The 27,436-nt window shown below is 35.3% G+C and overlaps 1 protein-coding gene across 1 annotated transcript in view; it reads left to right on the plus strand.

Annotated features, from left to right (window-relative positions):
* Positions 1–27,436, plus strand: part of UNC13C (unc-13 homolog C) — a 649,688-nt gene that overhangs the window by 313,084 nt on the left and 309,168 nt on the right. The window contains exons 11-12 of the mRNA XM_031002438.3: positions 3,537–3,652; positions 5,932–6,095. Of these exons, the coding sequence (XP_030858298.3) occupies positions 3,537–3,652; positions 5,932–6,095 (280 nt within the window). The remainder of the gene's footprint in view (positions 1–3,536; positions 3,653–5,931; positions 6,096–27,436) is intronic.

Raw genomic sequence — 27,436 nt, forward strand, 5'->3', positions numbered from 1 at the left:
ACCTAGATGTCTTTTAGAGAAAAATGTTATTGCATTCTTAATTTTTAATGTATGAAATACAGCTTCACAAACCCTTGCCAAATACATGCGAAACAAATAACCTATTATTTAATGCTATTTGACTTATTTCCTTCTTGTCCATTAATGAAATTTTGGCAATGAAGGAAAAATGTATTTTGAATTGCTTTCAAATGATGGTATAACAGTAGGCTTTAGTTGACAAAGTCAAGTAAATATGTGAACTCATGCAGACTCTCTTGATGAAGATACTGAGAAGGTGATTAATTGGAATGATTTAAAAAATTATTATGGAACCAGAAATTAAATAAGGTAAGTTTTAATTTATCTTTTACTAGAATAAAATAATAACATAGAATTTTCTGTGGTGATTTAATAGTAGTAAAAATATATGGGTCACCTCAGTTTCTGCAAAGGCACGATCTGAAGACGTCTTAATCATATCCTATAAAGTGTTTTAATTAAACTTTTGAGAGCTGGCTGGATATGAATTAAAGAGTTGACACATTCCTTGGGTTACAAAGAGTTACCACTTAGGATACCAACATATGTTAACAAATTAAAAAGTGCTTTTGACTTTAAAAAAAAATCTGCATACTTTTAGTAATGAAATAATTGACAAACGGAAAAGGTCACATAGAATTCACAAAACTCTAGATTATAGAATAATTCAATGAAAGAGATATTTAATTTATCTGAACACAGATGATTCAAGTTAAACTAAGAACTAATTATTAAAACTATCTTAAGAAATCTTCCTTAAAGAAGATTTGTACTCTTATGTATTGGAGTAGAATTTTCACCTCTGCTATAATGAGCCACCCCCTAAAGCTTGTTTTAACTATTAAATGACTTCATATATGAAAATAGAGATACTAACTGAGGGTAAATTTCAGGCCATTAACTCTGTGGAACATTCACAAATTATTTCTTTATGAAAGAGGTTTATCTTTATATGGACTCCTTTTCTGTAATACGTTAACATATTTTTGGGTCGAGGCAATAAAGTTGTAATTCAGAACAGAAATTTCTCCAATTTATTCTTTTAACAAAACGTATATGAGTACCTGGCACAGTGGCTCACACCTGTAATCCCAACATTTTGGGAGGTGGAGGAGGGAGGATTGCTTAAGGCCAGGAGTTTGAGTTCAGACTAGACAACATAGTGAGACCCATCTCCACCAAAAATTTAAAAAATATTAGCCAAGCATGGTGCCATGTGCCTGTAGTCCCAGCTACTCTGGAGGCTGAGGCAGGAGGATCACTCGAGTCCAGGACACTGAGGATGCAGTGGACTAAAAGATTATGCCACTGCACCCCAGCCTGGGTGACAGAGTGAGACCTTCTAAAAAAAATAAATAAATAAGAAGAAGAACCAAAAAAAAAACCATGTACCAGAATATATTCAGAACTTAATGAGGAATTTGAATATGCTGCTATTAGTAAAATCAGCCATCTAGCTCTTATGCTGAAACTGTCCTTCAGTCTATGAGATGAAAATGTGATGAAACACAATATTGTAAGTCTTTACCTACCCACCCTCAGTAGTTTTTTGCCTTCATTGCTGATGTTTAACCTTTGAGAGTGTGTACAGGTTTTACCTTTTTTAGCTTTGTGTGAAATCCCTAAATACATTCTATCCAAACACATAACCTATTTCTATTCTTGATACAACCCTCCTTATCACTTAAAATTCATTCCACTACACAAAGGAAGTTTTGACTGAAAGCCTTTGGTGTCCAAGCAGAGCCTGCTTCCTAAAGATCCTTAGGGATGATGACAGTTAAAAATCAAAGAACCAATAAAGCTCCCCTGGAGTTCTGGAAAGAGGTGTGTGACCAAAAAAGACCCTAGGTCTTGCATTTCTCTTGGCCCCAGCAGAGAATTTTTATTTTTATTTATTTATTTATTTTTGAGATGGAGTCTCGCTCTATCCCCCAGGCTGGAGGGCAGTGTCGCAATCTTGGCTCACTGCAAGCTCCGCCTCCCAGGTTCACGCCGTTCTCCTGCCTCAGCCTCCCGAGTAGCTGGGACTACAGGCGCCTGCAACCACGGCCGGCTAATTTTTTTTTTTTTTTTTTTTTTTTTTTTTTTTTGTATTTTTTAGTGGAGACGGGGTTTCACCGTGTTAGCCAGAATGGTCTCGATCTCCTGACCTCGTGATCCGCCCGCCTCGGCCTCCCAAAATGCTGGGATTACAGGCGTGAGCCATCGCGCCGGGCCCAGCAGAGAATTTTAATATTTCTTGAGAATCAACTCCCTCTCAACCAGTAGGAAAATCGCTTATGATCCTGGCACTTAGAAGGGAAGAATCTTTGCAACACAAATGACGATTAAAGAATAACAGTGAAAAGTCAGCAGACATTCCACAAGAGGGAAGTCGTCTTCATGATTTAACTGTACCTTATACGGCTAAAGATACAGCCATGTTTACAAAGAGGGCCAATTTAAAGTCCTCCGCACTGACTTTGTGTCACTTACCTAAATCCTATTTTCATTTGTGAAATGGGTCAGATTGCCTCTGTGTTTTGTATCTGAAATGGGTCTTGAACTTAGGACCCTCCACTACAATCACAGCCTAGATTATGCCTTTATTTATCGCAAAGCTATTGCTCAGTTTATACCGAACACATACGCACGCACATTTTATGGCTAAATTGACTATATGTTGTTTCCATTCAAATAAACAGTCCAGCACTTATAAGTTAGCCTAGGCTATATAAATCTTTATAAATCACTGACAATGAAAACTATTAACATTTTTTTATAAACCAGAAATTTGGCTCATCTTTTCAAGTACAGAAACAAAGAGAAGAAACCAAGCAGTGACAGCTTTCAGATAAAATAATTTCCTATTTATACACCGTTTTTCTTGATTTTGATTGCCAAATAACTTATTTAATTTTATTGTATAAACTGATCAAATACACAGAAATATATGAGATTGGCAGGGTCTTCTGATTAGTTTTTTTATTTGGAATATCTGTAAGACGCCTGATAATTACAATACCACAATAGGCAAATATTTTTAATTGTATTTAGGGGAATCATAGTTACTTTTTTTGCATTTTTAAATAGAGACAGGGTCTCACTCTGTTAGACAAGGTGAAGTGCTCTGGTGTGATCATAGCTTAGTATAACCTCAAACTCCTGAGTTCAAGAGATCCTCCTGCCTCAGCCTCCTAATTAGCAAAGACTGCAGGCAAGCACCAACACACCTGCCTAATTAAAAAAAAAAAAATGTAGAGACTAGATCTTGCTATGTTGCCTAGGCTGGTCTCAAACTCCTAGCATTAAGTGGTCCTCCCACCTTGGCTTCCCAAAACACTGAGATTATAGGCAAGAGCTACCACATATGGCCTCATCATGGCTACTTAATAAGCAACTCTGACTCAGAAAAATAGCTTTTAGCTACTTAAGCCATTTTTCTGTTTTTTTGTTTTTTAGCTTTTGAGAGGTCGTATGAGAAAAACATTATTGTCAGACATGACTGACCAATTGCCTTTTTGCTTTATCAGAGAAAAGGACAGATAAGTCAGCTGTATCTGGGGCCATACGATTGAAAATCAATGTGGAGATAAAAGGAGAAGAGAAGGTTGCTCCATATCATATTCAATATACATGTTTACATGAGGTAAATAAATGGAATTTTACCAATACAAAATATAAGAAATGTTCTTGATTATGGATTATAAAACAGAATATTTGGTTTAAAAATCATTGAATTTGTAGAGTGGTTCCTGGAGTTCTGACTCTATACTACAGCAGGTGATATACTAAGATATCATTAATTCTGTGTTGTATTACCCCTGATGAATTTGTCATCTAATGGGAGTTTAGAACAAGCCTGTGAGGCAGGTGTGAATAGGCAATAAGATGATAATGCATAAGTAGATACAAAAAAATTAATGTTCTTCCAAAGAGGAAGAAGAGTGTTAAAAATATTGATTGAAGAAATGAGTCATGCCACATATTTTGGAAGCATTAAATATGTAGTAGTTTGGTATTGCAGGAGAGGATCAAATCGTAATTGTGTTTGAGAACTCCGAGTTAGAGTTCAGATTTTATTGAAGATTTAATTAGGACTCTATTTATAACTAGAAACATAAAAATGTGGTGCTGTTTTGATGGCTTTTGGGAGCCAATGTAATAAGCAGTTAATTTTTCTTCCTGTTTCTGAGTACAACAAGCAGTTTCATACATACTGCACAGTCCTCCGTGTTCACCTCTCTTTCTACAAACGTGAGTATGGAGAGAATGAGGATGTGGTTACTCACCCAAAAAGCAGGGCCTAGTTGGCTTGGAGAGAGGTAAACACCACCCAACATCAATCAAAAGCACAGTTTCACCAGTTCCCTTTTGTGTCTCAGTAGAGAAGCACAGACAAATCATCTTGGGAGTCTATCAAATGTTTGTCGCTGAGAGCTTAGTTAGAGGTGTCACGGGAGACTTTCTCTGATGCAAATGATACTTGTCTCATATCAAAAAATAGGTGAAGCTGAGGAATGTACTCTTCTTCATGTTTTTCAAAGTAACAAAGTACCTTCCTCCGAAAAAGACAACTGAAAGATAGTTCTACTTCTGTGCATATTATTTTTTCTAAATATATTCATGAAAATTTATACATGTAAATATTTATACCCCATTTTACTAAGAAAGAAATGAGGAACCGTGTTTAAATCATGTGTATATTACACAGTAATTAGGCATAGGACCTAGGCTTAATTTCATAATCACAGTTTTGTGATTAGTGATATCATTCCCTCAAGAGAGATGGTTCATTTTTCAGGCCAATAAAAAGAAATCCCTTCAACTGGCATAATGGAGAATTCTGGCCTTACAGTGTGGGCAGAGAAGATCTGCAGTCAGAGAAACAACAGAACACTTCACTTTACAAAGTATTTTCTACTGGTCCAAGTACCAGAAAGAACTGAAATCTAAGAAAAAGTCCTTCAGTTTACCCTGGCTTTATCAAAGTAGCAGTTGCTAAACTTAGAAGCAAAAAGGAATTGAGAGTAGTAATTTTATTTCGTTACAAAATTCTCCAACACTCATTTTCAACCTCGATTCATTGCCCTGACTCTTACCATTTTGCAGCCCAAATCCTTTAGTATCATTTACACAGCTAAATTTTGCCTTTACATAGTCAAAATCAGATTATTCATCCAGGGCACTATAATTTACTCAGAATCCCCGAATGCAAAATACGCTCTATCATGTAGAAATGTTTTCAGGCAAAAACACTCACTTCCTTCTGCAAATGGTTTGGTATGTACAAAATATTTGAATCATTGATTCTGTGTAGACCAACCCAACTTTACTATCTAAAGTGCCTTAGGAAGGTACTTTATCACTTTGAACATGAATAAGGGTACATTCTTCAGCCTCATCTCGTATTTTTTGATGTAAGACAAGTATCATTTGCATCAGGGAGTCACCAGTGACACCTCTAACTAACCTCTCAGCAGCAGTGTAATAGAATCTAATTCTGAGAATGGAACTTGGCGATGTATGGTTTAATAAGCCTTCCAGGTGATTCTCATATACTTTAAAGTTTGAGAACCTGTGCCTTATTTGCTGAGGAAACTAAAGCCTTGATTTTTCCGAGGTTACAAAGCCTGTTACTGTCAGAGACCTATCCAGAGGTATTATGACATCTTGTCCTAAATATTAAACTATGTCCTTCCTTCCCATATTTATATCAGCGCTTTTACCCAGGCAGAAATCAAAGCAGATTTTGCATAAAAGATGAATTGAGTTAGAATAAAAATTCAAGGTATTCCTATTGCTTGCAGATGCTGATGAAACATTAGAGGCAAGGACAGTGCAAGAGCATTTTACTGGAAGTTTTAGTTAAATATTTCTGGCCTATTCTGAGGAATCACTGAACAATTAAAAACCACTTGCTTTTAGAATCTGTTCCATTACTTGACTGAAGTGAAATCTAATGGTGGAGTGAAAATCCCAGAAGTCAAAGGGGATGAAGCCTGGAAGGTTTTCTTTGACGATGCTTCCCAAGAAATAGTTGATGAATTTGCTATGCGTTATGGAATTGAATCCATTTATCAAGCTATGACGTAAGTACTACAGAACATTTACATGGTCAATATCTCTATTAAAATATAAAGAAAGAAAGGAGCATTCATCTCACTTCTAATTCAAATGAAACTGATTAAAAAGAGGATTACATTTCACTGTGCATGTTTGATGCTGACTACTCTCTCTTACAGCTGTAAAGTATTAATGACTTGGTAATTCACTACCACCATCCTCCAATCCTTGTTCTGTTCTCCAAGTGTGGTTCCTTGACAAATAGTATCAACAGCACCTGGCAACTTAGCAATGCAAATTATCCACCCCATCCCAGACCTACCGAATCAGAAACTCTGAGGGTGGAATCCAGCAACCTATGCTTTAGCAAGTCTTCCAGGTGATTCTCACATACTTTAAAGTTTGAGAGCCAGTGACTTATTCCATATCTGAGGTAACTAAAGCCCTGGTTTGTCCAAGGTCACAAAGCCTGTTAGTGAGAGAGACAGGTCCAGAGCTATTATGGTGTCTTGTTCCAAATTTTAGACTATGTCTTTCCTTCTCGTATTTATATCAGTACTGCTAATTCAGTAAAACAAAGATTTATTTAGCACCTATAGAACCCAAACAGTATAAAAAATGTGATACCACAGAATTAACTTATTATACTTATAATTTCAGTGAGGATTTAGAACTGAATTTCAGTAAGGATTTAGTAATGAACAGAAGTATTCATTACTTCCCCATAGTTTCCTTTTTGAGACCTGGTCTAATTTTATAAGTGCATGTGGTTCAGATATATACCAGGTATAATTTGTAAATTATTTATATTGGATGACTTTTTTCATATTAACAACAAGATCTCATTTTCATGTAAACTGAATAGATACTGGTCCAGATAAGGAGTCAATTTCAATCATCTTAATGATGCATGAAGACTGGGCCAAAATCAGTGTTCTTTTTCTTTTTTTTTTTGAATATAAGTTCTGGGGTACATGTGCAGAATGTGCATGTTTGTTACGTAGGTATACATGCGCCATGGTGGTTTGCTGCACCCATCAACCCATCATCTACATTAGGTATTTCTCCTAATGCTATCCCTCCCTTGGCCGTCTATGCCCCAACACGCCCCGGTGTGTGATGTTCCCCGCCCTGTGTCCACATGTTCTCATTGTTCAGCTCTCACTTTTGAGTGAGAACATGCAGTGTTTGGTTTTCTGTTCTTGTGTTAGTTTGCTGAGAATGATGGTTTCCAGCTTCATCCATGTCCCTGCAAAGGACATGAACTCATCCTTCTTTATGGCTGCATAGTATTTCATGGTGCATATGTGCCACATTTTCTTTATCCAGTTTATCATTGATGGGCATTTGGGTTGGTTCCAAGTCTTTGCTATTGTGAACAGTGCTGTGATAAACATACGTGTGCATGAGTCTTTATAGTAGAATGATTTATAATCCTTTGAGTATATATCTAGTAATGGGATTGCTGGGTCAAATGGTATTTCTAGTTCTAGATCCTTGAGGAATCACCACACTGTCTTACGCAATGGTTGAACTAATTTACACTCTCATCAACAGTGTAAAAGCATTCCTATTTCTCCACATCCTCTCCAGCATCTGTTGTTTCCTGACTTTTTAATGACCACCATCCTAACTGGCATGTGATGGTATCTGATTGTGGTTTTGATTTGCATTTCTTTAATGACCAGTGATGATGAGCTTTTTTTTAATATGTTTCTTGGCTGCCTAAAGGTCTTCTTTTGAGAAGTGTCAGTACATATCCTTTGCCCACTTTGTAATGGGGCTGTTTGTTTTTTTCTTGCAAATTTGTTTAAGTTCTTTGTAGATTCTCGATATCAGCCCTTTGTCAAATGGATAGATTGCAAAGATTTTCTCTCATTCTGTAGGTTGCCTGTTCACTCTGATGATAGTTTCTTTTGCTGTGCAGAAGCTCTTTAGTTTAATTAGATCCCATTTGTCAATTTTGGCTTTTGTTGCCACTGCTTTTGCTGTTTTAGTCATGAAGTTTTTGCCCATACCTATGTCCTGAATGGAATTGTCTAGGTTTTCTTCTAGGGTTTTTATGCTTTTAGGTTTTACATTTAAGTCTTTAATCCATCTTGAGTTAATTTTTGTAAAAGGTGTAAGGAAGGGATCCAGTTTCAGCTTTCTGCATATGGCTAGCCAGTTTTTCCAACACCATTTATTAAATAGGAAACCATTGCTTGTTTGTGTCAGGTTTGTCAAAGATCAGATAGTTGTAGATGTGTGGCGTTATTACTGAGGCCTCTGTTCTGTTCCATTGGTGTATATATCTGTTTTGGTACCAGTACCATGCTGTTTGGTTTACTTAAGTCAGGTAATGTGATGTTTCCAGCTTTGTTCTTTTTGCTTAGGATTGTCTTGGCTATGCTGGCTCTTTTTTTATTCCATATGAAATTTAAAGTAGTTTTTTTCTAATTCTGTGAAGAAAGTCAGTGGTAGCTTGATGGGCATACTTCCCAAAGTAATTGATAGATTCAATGGTATCAGTGTTTCTTTTCAAAGTTTACTGTTCATAGCCCTTAATCTCTAATCATAATTCTAGAACAACATAATGTAAGCATGAATGATAATTACTGATAGAGAAATTGTGCATGCTTTTTCAGTACATAGAATGTCCTTATGCTAAATAATAAAGATATATAGATTCTTAGATGTGAAAAAAAATAAGAAACCTTAGAGATCACCCAATTGAACCTCCTTCTCAAATCTAGAAACTTTGTTATTGGATCCCTGACTAATGGTCATCTTCCCTTGTTCATCCACATCCAGTAATAGGGAGCTCACTACTTTGGAGGGAACGTGTTTTATAATTGGTCAATCATAATAGAGTCTGTGATTTTGACATCTGTTCTATCCCATGCCAAAGGCTATGACTCAGAACACCTAGTATAAAGTTATAGCACAATTAAAATGCAACTATGATGAACAGTCTAAGGGAAATGAATTGTTCTGCCTAAAGAAAGGTAGGTTACAAAATCAAAACAACCTGCTGCTGGATAGAATCCCATTAAAAGAAAAGATTAAGTTAAATTTATTCTAAAATATCTCTGGGAGCTGATGTTAGATTCATTCATTTCCATCTTTTCTGTGTTCTAAGAAACACAGTCATGTTAATATAGAAAAATGGTAAGTATGTATCACGTAGATCGCTGGAAAGAGGAGAAGTAGCTCTTCCTTATTTTATTACATTGTATAATGTGGTAACTCTTGCCTCTCAATCTAAGTAAAAGATAAGTATTTTTCTTTTTTTTTTTTCCAGTTAATTTAGAAAGCCTATTTTGCCAAGGTTGAGGACACGGTCCCATGACATGGTCTCAGGAGTTCCTGACGACATGTGCCCAAGGTGGTCGGGGCACAGCTTGGTTTTGTACATTTTAGGGAGACATGAGACATTAATATATGTAAGATGTACATTGGTTCCATCCAGAAAGGCGGGGACAACTCAAAGCAAGGAGGGGGCTTCCAGGGCACAGGTAGAGGAGAGACAAATGGTTGCTTTTTTTGAGTTTCTGATAAGCCTTTAAGATAAGTATTTTTCAAAAATATTTTGGATATTTATTTGGTAGCAAGTGACCTGCAGGTATATTGGGTCTCATTGTATTTATAAATCTCAGGAAAGACAAAACTCCTGTTCACACTAGACAACTGTCTAAGAGCAGGGGTTGGAATTTTTTTTTCTGTAAAGGGCCAGATGGTAAATATTTTGTAGTTGTACCAGTCTCTGTTACACTGCTTAGCTCTGCAGTACTAGTGCAAAGCAGCCATAGATATTAAGTAAATAAATGGAAATGGCTGTGTGCTGATAAAACTTTATTTTAAAAAACAGAAACTCGGAATTTGGTCAGGGTTTGGCATGAGGGCATGAGGGCCATAGATTCACTGGTCTAAGGAGTGAAAACAAGGCAGATAGAAATAAAGAAAAAGAATGCCTTAGGTTTTGTGATTCATTGACAATTACACTTCAGTGACAATAATGTGGTAGATTATGTGTACTTGTGGTTATACATTTGATTTAAAAATATTTTTATATATCACATGTTTCTTTTAGCACTGAATACTTATCATGACAAGCCTAACGTTTTTCCCAGCTTAGCAAAACTTTAGACAGGCTTCTTTCTGCCTCTATCGCCCTGACGTCCGTTTCCTCCCAGCCCTTGCAGATTCCAAATGACCTAAACCCACAGGCCTCTGACCTCCTTTCCCTTAGAGCATTTACTTTAGAAAACTTACAATTGTAAATCCTTTCTCTGTTCCTTTGAGATGTAATTAAAAAAAAAAAAAACCCTTACCTGATCTTGTCCCTGTTGCAGTAGCCTTAATGAAAATTCCCTTGTCTAATTAACTTTGGTGCAATTTTTGCTTTGGCAGTACAAAATTTTCCATTACTTTGCCAGAAGAAAAAAATTCTGTTGACAATCTGATCAATCCTAAGGAAATTACTACCAACATAGATACAATCTCTATTGCACCAATAAAGATTTTATGAATACCAATATTTTTATTGGTATTCATTAGTTATTAGAAATTATTGTTTTTATACAAAAATATACATGTACTCATTTTATCTCAATCTGTTAATATAATAGTAATCTGTAATTATATCCAGGAAAGAGAATAGAATGGAACAGCATAGAGGTGCACTTGAATTCTATTCCACGACTTACAAATCGAAATTTTGAAGAGAGAAATCATATCTTTCATTACTGCTTCATAAGAAGTTCTTGATACATGATAGAAACTCAGTACATATTTGCAATTGAGAGAATCAGAGGCAGAAGCTCTTTATCAGAATTACATTTATTTTTACCTTCTCCTAGTGTGTTTCTAGATGCCAGAGTTTTTCAGTTGCCAAAAAGAAAGTGAAAATGAAAAGTTTAATTGAGCTGATATAGGGGTGTATGTCACCATTTATGTTGTAATAAGGGTGAGAGCACACTACATTGATTGATCGTTTTTAAAAATTTGAGGAAGTTTCAGAGTACTAACTTCTTTTTTCAGTTAAGAGTTGAAATACAGCTTTCAGAGATAGTTTCCACCATACTTTTAAAATGATGCTTTTGCAATTGAATTGTAACTTGAGCCCTAAGCTATTGCTGGCCAAGCACTGACTCAACTGAAAAAAAAACCGTTTATGAATAAATCTATCTTTTAATTTAAACTGGTTGACTAATGAATAGGTATTTTTCTGTTGTTCTGAAACCTTGCATCAGGGAACAACAACAATAAAAGTAACCGGAAAGCCAACCAACCAACCAACGAAAGAACAACAAAACCTAGAACGCAACATTTGAAGACTGTCTCAGAATTACTTCCTCTTAATTCTTAAAAAAATAAAATTGGAAAACTCAGCTACAAGGAAGAAATGCCGTCTTTTCTCTATAATAAGGATACTTAACCATTTTCGAAAAAGACAAAAGTCCTTAATTCTGTGGATTTTCCTAGACACTATTTGATCAAAAACAGAAATCAAATTGTACCTTCTTTTGATATTTAAATACTCTGTAGGGTTAGCCAAATCCCCGGGTAATTTCATAATCTTCCTCTTTTATTAGAGATTCCTTGGTTTCTTTTGAGCACATTCCCATTTCTTTGAAGATGGATTTGGAGAATAAATAAATAAGGGGAAGTATGTTTTAAGTCAGAATCTGGTAGTACACTATTGAATTTTTCTCTTGTGAATTTCTCTTCAGACAAAAGAGTCTGAAACTATTTTGCTGGTAAACCTGAGCATTAGGACTGAACGTCCCAGTGTTCCAAGGTACCTCCAGCTTACTATAAAGCATTCCTCTTTCCACAGAATATTTTCTCTGAGGGTACCATTTATTAGCCCTACCTGTTACATAAAAATGACCCTTTGTTCTGGAGCATGCGTCAGTAGGAGAGGGATTACAATTTTCCTGTTTGGACAAGTGATTGATCAAGGACCTGAAGAATTTGTTCCCACATGGCAAATGCAACCATCCATCTAAAATAAAAACAATTTTCTAACTAATGACAGTAAGAATGATAGGCTGTTCCCCTTCTGTAAGGAACACACCATTCCACATATTTTGCATCATGGGGTGAGGCATAGAACTTGTTTCCATCATCAATATTTTGGGAGTTCTTGATGCTTTTCCTCTATATATGCAATGTGTATGTTCCTAATAGTGTTTTGACAGACTAATTGTTCACAGCTGAACACATCCGGGGAATTTTATATCAGTCATTATGGTTTAAACCATCCTCTGGAGATTATTTCTGTCAAGAAAATACATTTTCTTGAGTGTTTAATCAGTCATTTATTGTAACATGAAGGCTAAGATGTCTCACAAAGTCTGAGATTCTGTTAGGCTATGGTTTTGCCTCTACAATAGCAAAGGAGAGGAAAGCATTAGGTCGGTGTTTTTTACCTTGATGTGCTTACAAAACAACCTGTAATGTACCCTGGCACTGGCCATCTTTATCTAATTTATATTTAAATCAGAACTGTTTGGATACAGGTTACTTTAAAGTCGCAGTCTGTTTTAACTGCTTTATCCAGGAGTCTATCTGTAGAAAAGAGTGCCACTTAACGGAGTCATTCATTCGTTTAAGAAATATTTACTCAGTGCCTATCATGTGCCAGAAACATTTCTATGGTTACAGCAGTGAACAAGAAGTCAGTCTAGTTTCTCATGAACCCCACATTCTAGAAGATGAAATTAATTTATTCAATAGATTTTCTGAGTATGTAAGTATGAGGACTTATATAGAATGTCTTAGTCTGTGAGGCTGCTATAAAAAATACCATCAATTGAGTGGCTTATAAACAACGGAAATTTATTTCTCACAGTCCTGGATGCTAGAAGGTCCAAAATTAAGGTGCCATCAGATCTGGTGTCTGATGAGGGCCATTTCCTTGTTCATTTATGGCTATCTTTTCACTGTGTGCAAGCTTCACATGGCCAAAGGGATGGAAGCTCTCCGGGGCCTCTTTAATAAGACAACTAAAATCCCATTCATGAGGGGCTCCCCACTCATGATCTAATCACCTCTCAACAGCCTCACCACTTAATACTACAACCTTGAGTCATAGGTTTCAACATATGAGTTTTTCATGAACACACTTGTTCAGACCACAGCACAAGGCAATGGGGAAATAGCAATAAAAGATAGCTCTTGTCTCTAGTAAGCTCCTGATTTAGGGGGAAGAGAACGAAGAGATTAAATAGTAACAAGCATGGGGGCTACAAGGGCATAGGTATAGAGGAAGCAAATCCAAGCACAGATGAGAAGTGTCAGAGGAAGCCGATGGGCAGCCTGAGGGCCCCACCCTTACTTGTCCTTCAACTTCTGTCTTCCTCTAAAATCTGTGCCTTTTATTAATTTTCCAGTCACACACCATTGCTCTTGTACTCAAAATCTCCATAATTGGGCTCTAGCAACCCATAGCATCTTTGAGAAGCTACGATGTTTTTGGTCAAAACAGAAGTGACATTTAAGGGTTTGAGTCACCTTTAGTGATGGGAATGAATAAAATTCTAACTTATCGCTGATAAGTTAGAATGATGAGCTGAATTTGGGGGAGCAAGTGTGATGAATATTGTTTTAGTGTATTTCTAACATCAGAAATGCAGATAGTCTTTCCTTTCATTTTGCATAGTATCTCTGAAATTGCTTGCAACAATCTAAGAATCATAATCTTCCTTTTGGTACTTCTTTCCAATCACCTTGTTCTTCTGTTCATTGATTATTTTTAAACTTTAGATGAAAGGCATTTCTATTCTTTGAAAACCACAAGTTCCGTATGATTTTGGACACCTGTCCCTGAACTGGCATGTGAGTTAGAGGATTGTTTTATTTTTTTTGTTCAACAATAGCAAGTGACATTAACCCAGATGTGCTATTTGAAATACATATTAGGCCAATAATATTTTGACTATTAATGGTTAATAACTTTGTAGCAGTTGCTTTAGCCAAAAACTTGCCAGGAACTATCTCATTATTTGCTTTTTAAATTTTTTTAAAAATTGATTGATAAAATTTTATGTATTTATTATATACAACATGATGTTTTGAAGTATATATACATTGTAAAATGACTAAATCTAGCTAATGAACATATACATTACTTTACATAGTTATTTTTGTCATGAGTACACTTCCACGCTGTTAGCATTTTTCAAGAATACAATGCATTGTTATTAACTATCATCGCCATGTTGTACAATAGACATTTTGAACTTATACCTCCTGTCCAAGTGAAAATTTTTATGCTTTGACAAATATCTCCCAGCACCCACCCTGCTAGCCAACTCCAGCTCCTGGTAACTACCATTTTACTCTCTAACTCAGTAAGTTCCTCTTTTTTTATATATTTCACATATGAATGAGATGATCCTATGGTATTTGTCTTTCTGTGCCTGGCTTATTTCATTTAACATAATGTTCTCCATGTTTATCCATGTTGTTGCAAATGATAAAATTTCCTCCATTTTTATGGCTGAATACTATTCCATTGTATGTATATACATTTTCTTTATCCATTTATCTGTCAATGGACAGTACATTGATTCCATATCTTGGCTATTGTGAGTAATGCTGCAATAAATATGGGTGTGCAGATATTTCTTGACATACTGATTTATTTTCTTTGGCTATAAGCCCAGTAGTGGAAATAATAGATTATATAATAGTTCTATTTTTAACTTTTTGAGGAAGCTTCTGTTTGTCATAATTGCTGTAATAATTTACATTACCATCAACAGTGTACGAGATTCTGTTTGCTCCACCTCCTTGCCAGGGCTTGTTATCTTTTACCTTTTTTGGTAATAGCCATTCCAATAGGAGTGAGGTGATAGCTTATTGTGGTTTTAATTTGCATTTCTCTGATGATTAGTGATGTTACATATTTTTCATATACTATTGGGCATTTGTATGTCTTCTTCAGGGAAATATCTATTCAGATCCTTTGCCCATTTTTTAATCATGTTATTTGTTTTCTTGCTGTTTAATTATTTGAGTTCCTTTTATATTTTGGATATTAACCCTTTATTAAATGTATAGTTGGCAAGTTTTTTCTCCCACATTGTAGAGTGGCTCCTCACTTTGTTGATTGTTTCCTTTGCTGTGAAGAAGCTTTTTAGGTTAATTCAATCCCATTGTCTATTTTTGCTTTTGTTGCCTGTGCTTTTGAGGTTGTAACTAATAAATCATTACACAGACCAATGTCATGCAGTTTTTCCTGTATGTTTTCTTCTAGTAGTTTTATAGTTTTGGGTCTTACATTCAAGTCTTCAATCAATTTAGAGTTGATATTTTATATGGTGTGAGATAAGGGTGGGTCAAATTGTATTCTTCTGCATGTGGACATCCAGTTTTTTCAACATCATTATTAAAGAGATTATCCTTTTCTCATTGGCACTCTCGTTGAAAATCATTTGTCAGTAAATGTGTGGATTTATTTCTGGGTTCTCTATTCTGTTCCATTAATCTATGTGTCTATTTTTATGTCAGTACCATGTTTCATTATTTGCAGTAAGTATCATCTTTTTAGAGTTTATTACTCTAACTTTTCCCATGGAACTAAAATTCCATTTGTTGAATTCTTCTGACACTAGCACCATTTACTTGCAAAAGTAAAGTCAAGTGTTTCAATGTTAATCCATTGTTTTTAATCATGTCTTTAGGGGAGAATATTAAACATTTCCAGAGATTGCAACAGTACTTTTTGACTTTTTTTTTTTTTTTTTGAAGATGTACTCTCTGGTTTTTGAAGAAGTGGTTTGCAGCACCTCTGAGTCAGTCATTTTTAATTACTGGTTGTACTTGTAATCCTATTTCCACCCTGAGAATAATTTAAGTAGTGTTAGAACTGTAGCTGTTAAAAGTAAATGATTTTCAATGAATATGGTTAGAAGCAAGAAAAAGTTTGCCTTGGCTGTAACTACACATAAAGAGAGAACCTGTGCAAACTCAGAGGCGGACATCTTGCCAAACTGAACCTCCTGTAGAAGCCCATTAGCTGAAAGCTCTGCAAAGAGCAAAGATTGCCTCAGGCTGACTTCTGTGTCCGGTGCTTTCTTGCTATTTTTCCTAACCCCTGGCTGCAATAGAATCAAATGCTGATGGTGGAGAGAAGTGATGAATGCAGCCGGACACAGCCAACATGTTATTTATATTCAGAAAGGCCTAGCATGTTAGAGCATGTAAGGATTAGATCTTCTAAAAATCCTTTCATTTTGCAGATGGAAAAACTGAATCTAGAAGTGATAAAGTTACTTTTTAAGGTCACAGAAGAGGGCTAGGTTTAGCATGAAGCATCTTTATGCCTTGGTACTTTTAACTCTAAATTGGCCACCCAGATTCCTTTTATTCCGCCTCATTATATATATATGTACATACACAGACACACATGCACACACACTTTGCTGACCATTTCTTCAAGGTTTCAAAGAAATGTAGCCACTAATACTGATTCATATTTTTCCTTTTGTAAGATTTGTCTGTTTTTCTTTTTTCCTTCAACCATCCAAGAAATGTTTACTTTGATACATACTACTACCACCTTTATCACATCAATTGCCTAATCATTTACTATTTAGAGTCGTGAAAAGGCAAGTTCAACATAGACTATTGTTTTGGTACTAGGAGCTACCTTCCTTAATTTAGCATGCTTTTAATCACAGTTTCTAGAAAAGGATAGGTATTTTTACCAAACTGGGGAAAAAAGTATTGTAATGACCTGAAAATTCTGTTGCTCAGTTTCAGTATTTTATTTTGTAAAATCAGTATCAAATGAGTAAGCTTTTAATCTTGGCTCTCAACCATTTGTTTAAATCCCAAGTCACTGGTTATTTCTAAGAAGTTAATTTTAATGTAAGTTCTAACAGGTGGCAACTACTCCTAAGTATTGTATCTTTAATCTTTAGGTGTATTAAAAACAGTTTAATTTAACTATAACTAAATGTATTACTCATATTTAAATTTTTGACATATTTACATTTCCTTTCAATCAAACAACAAAAGTTTTGCTGATTAATTAGCTCACAAGAAAAACACTATGGTAATGCTAAGTTGTTATTGAAACTGGTAATAAAATATCTAGTGGAAAGAAAAGTAGCATTAAGTGAAATGCTTGGTTTTTCTTATTAGCATTTTTTGATTTTCACATATTCACCATTCTCATACCTTTATTTTGCCTTAGGAACTTATGGACCAAGATCATTTCATTAATATCTTTAAAATTCTTGATATATTTTACTATGTAAAATTAAACTGGTATCTATTTTACAGTAATTTTATTATACCATGAGGCATGTACTCCTAACTAGAAATTACTTGTCAGTAATACATTTTGAAAGAGAAAAGTCATTTTGTCAGCGATTTGTTTGACTTCTTCAACAAAATTCTTGTTCAATGATATTTTAAAATATTGTCGGTTATACAGTTTTGCATGATGTACTTTAAAGTTTATGTAGTTTTCTTCAAAAGGAAAATATGTACAAATAATTTAGTTAAACAAGAATAAAAAACATGTTAAATTATCTTATTAGTGCTTAAGGTTACAAAGAGACTTTTAAAATCAACAATAGGCAAAATTTGAATTAGCAAAATTCAAGATGTATATTTTATATATTTTTTTCCGGTTAGGGTAATAAAACACGTTAATGCTGCATTTAAAAATATACAATGTACATTTTTAAAATAACAAAAATGTATAACGCCAACCAGAGATAACACTATGATCATATTTAGCAGTATTTCCTGCTGGGTGTTTGTTTTTGTGTTTTCATGTAGACATATACACATATCTATTTGTGTTTGGTGTGCATGTGTGTGTGTGTGTGTTGAAATAGTAAAATGTTTTTATCCTGCTTGTTTTGGCAACTTACAGGGTTTCTCTGAATACGTGTTTGCTGACCACCTGGATGTTGTCAGCACCCACCTGTAAACTTTAAACTGAAAGACCAGCCCCTAAAAATTTTCCGCTTTCTGCCATTTCTTTATTCAAATGAAGCACTCTTTTAGACTGGGGAAAAATATTTTTTAGCTTCTATTGGTGAGTTTTCTAAGCATATTTCTTTTTCTGAACAATGTAAACAACCAGTAAATTTTGTCTTGCTAAAAGCAGAGCGTAAAAGATTCTATATAATCCCCAGGGTATATTGTTCCCAGCGTTCTTCCAGCCCTTTCTTCTAAGTAGCTTCACATCCCATTGCTCATTCCCTATTGTACAGGCAGTATTAGAATCTTGGGAGTTTTATGCTCTTTAATGGATATAGAGTGAGAAGGTGTGGGAAAGGAGAAACAGCTTTACTGCCTGGGGAGTCCATTAGCATGAAATAGGGAGGGATTGATAGCCTTGCTTGGCAGCAGTCTAGGCCCCAGATCTCTGATAAAGGGGGCAGACATTGGAAGGTTTCTAGAAATACCCTCCCATTCCTCTCTGTCAGGTTAGTGTTTTAGGAGTTTATATATCAGCAGTCACTGAATAGTTCTCCATCTAGCCAGCTGCCTAAAGTTAGAAAAAGTTCCTTCCAGAAACTGGGAAATCTTTGATTGGTAACCTTAATTTCCAATACGGTGGTGATTTTGCATCCTTTTTGGTTTTCTCGGAAGTTTCCATGGGATGCTTAGAGGGATTGAGTCAGGTGCAGCTAGCTACCATCCATTATACCCCAGAAATCACCTCAGTTAATTTTAATCAAAATGTAAAATATTTCTGTCAGCTTTCTAAGAGGAATACTGGCCTAATGCTTTAGAAAAGTTAAAATGCTGCTTTCAGTTTACTGATTATAAGTAGAATATTATTCGCCTTCAAAGTAGCCATTGTTGTTACAGTGTTAACTGCTAAGTACTTCCGCCACATTTTCACAACATAATTGGATGTCTTCATAAACTGTCATACTCAAGCATATGTCCTGTACACTCTAACTCTACATCGATACCTTTAGTTTATATTTTGGTTCATATTACTTTAATTTGTTTTAATTAAGTAATGTTTGTTGGTCAATTAGTATGCACAAGAAAACACTGTGCTAAATATGGGCTGGATATATATCTTAAATTTTGCTGATTCAAATTTTGCCTATTGTTGACTTTAAGAGTCTCTTTGTAATCTTAAGTACTAAGAAGAAAGATAATTCAACTTTTTTTATTCTTTGGTAAACTAAAAACTTATGTATATTTCTCTTTGTTTTTGTAAATAAAACTGCATAACCTTTAAAGTATATAATGTAAAACTGTATAAAGCTATAATACTTATTGGGGAATAAGTCAAACAAATCAATAACACAATGCTTTTTTTTCTTTCAAAAGTTATCAAAGCATAAACCAAACACATTCCAGAAGGAACAGATACGTATACAAGTAATACACAATATTGAAGAGAGAGGGCCAAAGTAAATGAAATCATTATGTCAAAGATATATCTGTAGTCCCATGTTCATTGCAGCATTAGTCACAATAACTAAGATATGGAATCAACCTAAGTGTTAGTCAATGGGTGAATGTATTGAGAAAATGTAGTATGTACTCACAATGGAATACTTTTAGCCTTAAAAAAAAGAATGAAATCTTGTCATTTGCAACAAGATGGTTAAACCCTGAGAGTATTATGGTTCAGGGAAATAAGGCAGGTACAGAAAGACAAATACTGCATAATCTCACTTACATGTGGCATCAAAAAAAAAAAACAAAACAAAACTGTAATTCACGGAAATAAAGAGCAGAATGGTGATTACCAGGGTCTTAGGGAAAGGAGGTGGATTGTGGAGCTATTGGTCAAGGAATACAAAATTTTAGTTAGATGGGAGGAATAAATTCCAGAAATTCATTTTACAACATGGTGACTATAGTTAATAACAATGTGTTGTATTCTTGAAAAGAGCAAAGAGAATAGATTTTATGTTTTCTCACCACAAAAAAAGGTAAGTATGGGAGGTAGTGCAAATGTTAATTAGCTTAATTCAGCCATTCCATATTGTATACATATTTCAAACCAACATATTGTACATGATAAACATGTAATTTTTATTTGTCAATTAAAAATAAAGAATTTTTTTTTATAAAGAGAGTGAGGAGGATAAATTAAGAGAAGCTATACCATGGTGGATGGTTAAGAAGGAGTCTCTAAAGATGCACTGCCTGAATTCCAGTCTTTGAGAGAGAACCTTACCTGCTCTGTGACTTCAAAGAAAAAAAAAAAATTAGAAAAGGAAAGAAATGTTTAATTATGACAAATACAGAGAGGACATTAGACTTCAGAAACATTGGCAAAACAAAAGCAATTAAGTATTTAAAGACTAAGTTGGAATTACTAAGGTTACCTAGTTTACTTGGTGTTTTCATGCTGTTCATGAAAGGAACAGCAGCTTTCCCACTTGATTTTATATTTTCAGAGATCATTCTAAATCTTCAGTTATAACATTGTCAAAGTCAGGCTTAAAATTGTTTTGTTAGGAAGTTTGGGTACTACAGAAAAATTCAGGGTTTTGTATCTCAGAGATCAGAAGCAGACAGTAATTCTGTGATATTTGGATTATCTCCAGGTACAAAGTATTTTTTTTTTCCTTCTGACTGTGGTATGTGAAGTGGTCGTTCTTAATGGAAGCATGGCAGGAGTGTCCATTTTCACTTTTACACTTTCTAAATTGTTTTTCTGCTTCCACTACCGACTCATTTGAATCCATCTTTATGCCACTTCAGAGTCATCTTTTCAAGTTAATCTGATAATGCTAGTTCTTTCTGCAGAAATCTCAGGTAACTTCATGTAGTTCACAAGAGAAAATCAAAACTCCTTGGCTAGATATTGTACCAATCAAGGTTTGGCCTTGACCTACTTTACCTTGGTCATCCCCTGGTACCTCTTCACTTTCCATCTTATTTCCTCTTAGTGCAAACTCCTGTCACTCTATTAACATTGATCTTGCTAAGGTCATGATGATGTTTATTTGTCAAGTCAAATAACTTCTTTTCTGTCCTATTTTATAAGACTCTTACTGCACTTAACAGTATCAATCATCCTTTTATCAAGTTTATCCTGATTCCTGTTTCCTGGGTTTACTTTTACCTATCTAGTATTTATTTAGTCTCAATTATAGAATTTACTTTTTTTCTTCTTGTATAATTTCCTTTTATATTGCTATTTCCCAGGTGACATTCTCTAACATTTCTTCATTTATTGTACATATTTTCCCTAGGTAATCTTATCCTTTCTCATGGTTTTTGATAATTCATGATCATGATCCCAAATCTAGGTGTTTAGTCCATGCCTCCAAAAACCAGTAACATTCCTACATGGAAGCTCTGTGAGCACCTTAAGCTCATAATTGACTGGATACATCATTTCCACCTTCAATTTTTTTCAATTTTTAGTTCCCAGCTCACTTGGCAGAAGAACCATTCACGTAGTCACTCAAACTAGAACCTTGAAACTTAACCTTTTCTCTTCCCCATCCTGCTCTCCTTATGAATTCTAAGTCCTGACAGTTTTTCCTCTCTGAATATTTCTCAAATCCATTTCCTCCTCATCATCTATACATGACTACTCTAGTTCAGACATCCATCGTCTCTTCTCTTCATAGCCTCCTAATTGGACTCTTTACTTTCACCTTCCTTAAACTCATCCTCCTACATGCTCCTTCCATCAAATTAACCTATTTAAAATCCAGATCTGATTATTTCACTTCCTAAGACATGTTGAAGAACTAGAGTTCCTTGCTAATACTTTTTAACTTATATTTACTCTAAGATTTTGAACTTTCTCCAAAAATGTTTTTTGATGCATAGAATAGATCCAACTTATCTAACATGTTACATAAGACTCTCTGTAAACCCCTCAGACTTATCTTTGGCCATACCAATCCTAAATGTTCTCCTGGAAATGTGTGCTCTGTTAACCTAAAATTGCTGGAGTTCACTTTACACAATATTTTCTTTCTTTCCATAGTGCCTTGATTTGTACTTTTCCATTCCTCTGGAATACATTCTTTATCCATCAATGGTATCAAACTCTATGCCAGGCTTGGCTATCCCTTAGTCATTCATTGACTGTTAGCCCAGCCTCATCTCAAGACATCTCCCCTGACCCTCCTCACCAGGCTGTGAAATACACATTCTAACTCAGTGTCTTCATAGCACTCTTCTATGCCTTTTTCATAATTTTTGCATAACTGTACTAAATTTATTACATGACCGATTCCCCCAGCAGTCTATAAGCAGATTCATTACTGCATATCCAAAGCTAATATAGCATCTGCCATGTAAGTGTGCTCAGTAAATATTTGTTGGACCAACTTGTAGAGACGCTAAGCTCTTCACTCTTTCATGATCATTACCTCAACTCTCATTCTGTAGTCCTTGTGTTTCCTTCTGACTTCTCCTCTCTTCACCACTATGGGACTCAATTCGGCCTTTGGAGGATTGCCCTGCACCTCCAGGCCTGCTCCTCCATCCTATGGCCCACCCAAACCTTTTGGCTGCCTCTATGATTGCACTTTCTGCTGTACAACAAAATTAGGATTCGAGGTATGTGCTTCTCAATTAAGAGTATGCATTTTATTAGATCAAGACTATGTTTTAATCAACTCCACATCCTTAACATTAAGAAGAGTACCAGGAATACAGTAAGTACATAATCAGTGAAGAAAGAGTACTCTGACCAGATGGCTTTAATAGGAAAAAAATGGTTAAATACTAGAAAACTCTTAGAATAAATGATAATACTAATTCTAATCAATTTTCATAGATGAATGTAGATAATTACTATTTGACTATACATTGAAGTTATTTTTAAAAGAGAAGCTTAAAGTGTGAATGTAAGTTTGACATTACTTTTTTCTAACTTTTCTGTGAATAACATATGTTAGCACTAATGATAAACATGTGGCGAAGATTGTATTAAACTATATAACTCAAGGCTGCACTTATTTACATGACGTTTCCTAAATTATACAAATTTTCACATATAACCTATGAATTATTTATTAACCTCTCATTTTGGTCATGAAACACTGCTCTGGCATTCAAAAACCACAGTTTCTTAGGGTATTTTTATCATCAAGATATTTGCTTAACCATCTCAAAGTATAAAATAGGCAAAGGGTGGTTTTTGATACTTCTAATCTTCCCATATTGCATTTGTATTTCCCTCAGATGACTTTTAAGTAGTGAGCAATGTTCAATAATTGTGTCATTTACTTTCAAATTTATTTAGTTTATTTTAAACTGACATAAAATTATACATATTTATCATGTACAATATGATGCCTTGAAGCACATATACCCTGTGGTATGATTAAATCTAGCTGATTAACATATACATCATCTCACATCATTATCATTTTTGTGGGAGAACTTTTAACATCCATTCTCCTAGCGTTTTTCACAAATACAATATATCATCATTGACTATAGTCACCATTCTGTAAAATAGATCTTTAGGACTTATCCCCCCATTTAATAAAATGTTATATCCTTTGACCAGGATCTTCCCAACCCTGCACCCCCTAACTGCTCCAACCTCTAGTAACTACCTTTCAACTCTCTACTTCTCTGACTTCAACCTTTCAGACTGTACATATGAGTGAGATCATGCTGTATTTGTCTTTCTGTGTCTGGCTTATTTCACATAATGTCCTCCAGGTTCATCCACGTTGTTGCAAATGGCAGGATTTCCTTCTTTTTATGACTGAACAGTATTCTCTGATGTATATAACCATATTTTCTTTATCCATTCATCTACTGATAGATACTTAGGTTGATTCTATTCCTTGGCTGTTGTGCTGCAATACACATGGGAGTGCAGATATCTCTTTGACGTGCTGATTTTGTCTTATTTGTAGATACATCCATTAATGGGAATGATGAATCATATGACTGTCCTATTTTTTAGTTTTTTTGAAGAACCACCATACTATTTCCCTTAATGGCTGTACTAATTTACATTCCCACCAACAGTATACAGGGTTCCCTTTTCTCCACATCCTTGCAAAACACTTCTTACATTTTATCTTTTGGGTAATAGCCATTCTAATAGGAGTGAGGTAATATCTGATGTGGTCTTAATCGGCATTTCCCTGATGATTGGTGATATTGAACTTTTTTTTATATACCTTTCAGCCTTTTCTTTGTCTTCTTTTGAAAACTGCCTATGTGGGTCTTTTGCCCATTTTTACTCGGATTATTTGTTTTCTTGCTACTGAGTTGTTCGAGGTTCTTATATGGTTTGGGTATTAACCCCTTATCAGATGTACAGTTGACATTTTATTACAGGTGATTACAGTTGACAGTTGATATTTTCTCTCATCTTGCAGGTTGTCTCTTCACTCTCTTGAGTTTTTCCTTTGCTGTGCAGAAACTTTTTAATTTGATGTGCTCTTGTTTATCTGGTTTTGCTTCTTTTGCCTGTGCTTTTGAGGTCATATCAAAAAAATAATTATGTCATTTTTTACATAAATCTTTTAGTTTCACTTATAAAAATCATCCTGTGAATGCCTTAAATAAGTTATGCCTGTGTCGCTCTACTATTTATGCTTGAAGTAACCACTAAGCTGCTGTTGCTTCCTTAACCAAGCACCAAAAATCTCAAGGTGGCAGCTAAAAAAGTAAAGCCAAGTAATATGGCTGCTTTATGAGAGCACCAATCCTTTCTAAAACCAAGAACAAGATTACTCAGCCTGATGACCTCCAGTATCCCTCTAAAAAGACAATGCAGGGTCTGGGTAATAACCCCCTTGTTTTTAAGTGTCCTAACAATTTGTTTTCAAAATTGACTATGGCATTTCTATATCTCTTCTTCCCCCTAGTTCTTTTATTGTCACCGACACCATTTTAGGCATTACATTTTCCACAACTTTTGACCTGTGATTTTAGTCTGACAAATGTAATTACTTGTGAATTGTTGAAAAAAAAAAAAAGAAATGTGATAGCATAGCTCTAAGAATTTTTAATTTCTATTTTTAACTAATATTTTTTGTTAAATAAATAATATTGTTTGTGGATTCTTAATACATATTAATTATAATCAATTCAGTGTATAATAAAGTCATAACACTTATCATTTCCTTAAAGAAGCAGTCATTAATAATCTAAATCCAGGGTTAATTTGCACAAATCATGGAACTCACATAGCATAAATTTTTATTCATGATTCTTAAAGATGCACCTTTAAAGATTTAACCTTTTTTGTTAATCAGTATTATGACAAAGTAGGTAGCAGGGTGCCTGGTTAAGATCTAAGAAAAGCTACAGTTTTCAGGACCATCATTTATTTTTTGTGAGTGCCACTCAGGGCAGCTATTTATGTATGTGTTCAATAATACAAAATTCAGAAATGTCTAGATGCTTTGGTGGCACAGTAAGATATGAGAGCAAAATAGGATCACATTGTATAGTGAAATTTTCTTTCCTCCATGTATATTTTATCTTTCACTTTTATCGTAAGCTGTGCTTTCCATTTTCAAGTCTTTTGCTGTAGTTCAAATAAAAAGGTTTCCTTGAGAGAAGTAACAAAATTGGACCCTTGATGCTTCTGATGGGTATAAATGATACCATTATTCAAGGTTTAAAAGAAATGATCTTTAAGCATAAAGCTGGCATTATTCAATCTGTTCTCACTATTCATCTGTTTGCCTAATTAAATCTTGTCTGTAACAAAGTGCTTAGAAAAGAGAATTGCTTACAGAAGATATTTCTTTCTGAAAAATCATACAAACTGGACTCAAGTCAGAGGTTAAATTGACTTATTAATTCAATGTATAATGAGAGGAGGGTGTCTTGCTACTTTACAACTGTGAGAGGCATACAAATGCAAAACAACATTTTGGTTAAAATATGGCATTTCAGGAACCAAAATAAGTAGAAGCAGGGTTGAGGAAGTAGGGAGACTCCTGCGCAGTTGCTTTCCGATGGTGCTAAATTCCACTGGAAATTGTACTTTTGGTGCATACATGCAACATTCAAAGTTGAGTTTACACATCTTTGTGGCAAATTACGTTCTTTTTTTTAAAGACACATTTATTCCGCATTATGATCAAACTATTACATTTAGCAATCAACATCAAGGGTGCAAAAATATCTGCATTAAAAACGTTCCCTGGAATGCTTTACACAAAACAGAAACTAAAATAACGTGTTATACAATTGGTCACAAATATAATCCTTGAGTTTTTGGCCCATACACATGAGTATTGTCTAAAACACATCTTCTTTGACAGCAGCAAGGCCCTGTCACCACTGCGCCCGGCTGAATTCACAACTGTGTTGTAACCCATAGCTTCCTTGTCACTTCTCTGGCTCTCTTCTCCTGCTAAACTTTGTTTTCTGGCAGTAATTAAGATCTTCTGCCACTGCCATAGCTACTGCTGCTACTGGAACCACCATGACCACCTTGGATTCCTGGTTGGCTAAGTATTGGCCTCCATGACCACAGGAACCAGAGCTTCTGCCTCCAAAGTTTCTACCCTTCATTCATCCAAAATTTGAAGATTGAATCCTATCATTGCCAAAATTGTTGTAGCTTCCACTACTTCCAAAACTGCTTCCATTATTACCAAATCCATTATATTCATCCCCACTGCCACCATATCCACTACCACCACAGCTGCCACCAAAGCCTCACAATCACTAACGTTTCCTCCATGACCAAAGTTGTTATTCCCCCGAAACCACCTCCATGGCCACCACCAAAGCTTTTAGGACCACTTTGACCTCTTCAACTGGGTGAGGCACTAGCCATCTCTTGCTCTGACAGGGCTTTTCTTACTTCACAGTTGTGGCCATTCACAGTAAGGTGTTTCTGAATGACAGCCTTATTTATGGAGCCATGGTCATCAAAGGTTACAAAAGCAAGACCCCTTTTCTTGCCACTGCCTCAGCTATGATTTCAATCACTTCAATTTCCCTGTACTGTTCAAAGTAATCTCTTGGGTGATGTCCTTCAATGTCTTCTTTAATTTCACCCACCAAGATCTTTTTCAAAGTTAAGTGGGTACCTGGTCTTTGAGAATCTTCTCTTGAGACAGCTCTCTTTGTTTCCACAACTCTTCCATCCGCCTTTGTGGCCTTGCGTTCATGGCTACATCCACCTCCTCCACAGTGGCATATGTGACAAACCCAAAGCCCCTGGGGCGCTGGGTATTTGGGTTTCTCATTTCCACATAGCCTGTGAGTGTTCCCCATCGCTCCTCAGACTCACATTAACTTTTTTCAAAGCTTAACCCTCTGATGCAGAGCTTCGGCAGCTGTTCAGGCTCTTTCAAAAACTGACTTCGACATGACAACAGTGGCAAGGGAGACTTTAGTAATGCTTTCTCGGCAGCGTCCATGGGCAAAAAGGGCAAATTACACTCTAATTAAGGCACTTTACATTTGTGAATGA

This window comes from Gorilla gorilla, chromosome 16 (genome assembly GCF_029281585.2).
Source record: "Gorilla gorilla gorilla isolate KB3781 chromosome 16, NHGRI_mGorGor1-v2.1_pri, whole genome shotgun sequence".
In the NCBI taxonomy this organism is placed as follows: domain Eukaryota; kingdom Metazoa; phylum Chordata; class Mammalia; order Primates; family Hominidae; genus Gorilla; species Gorilla gorilla.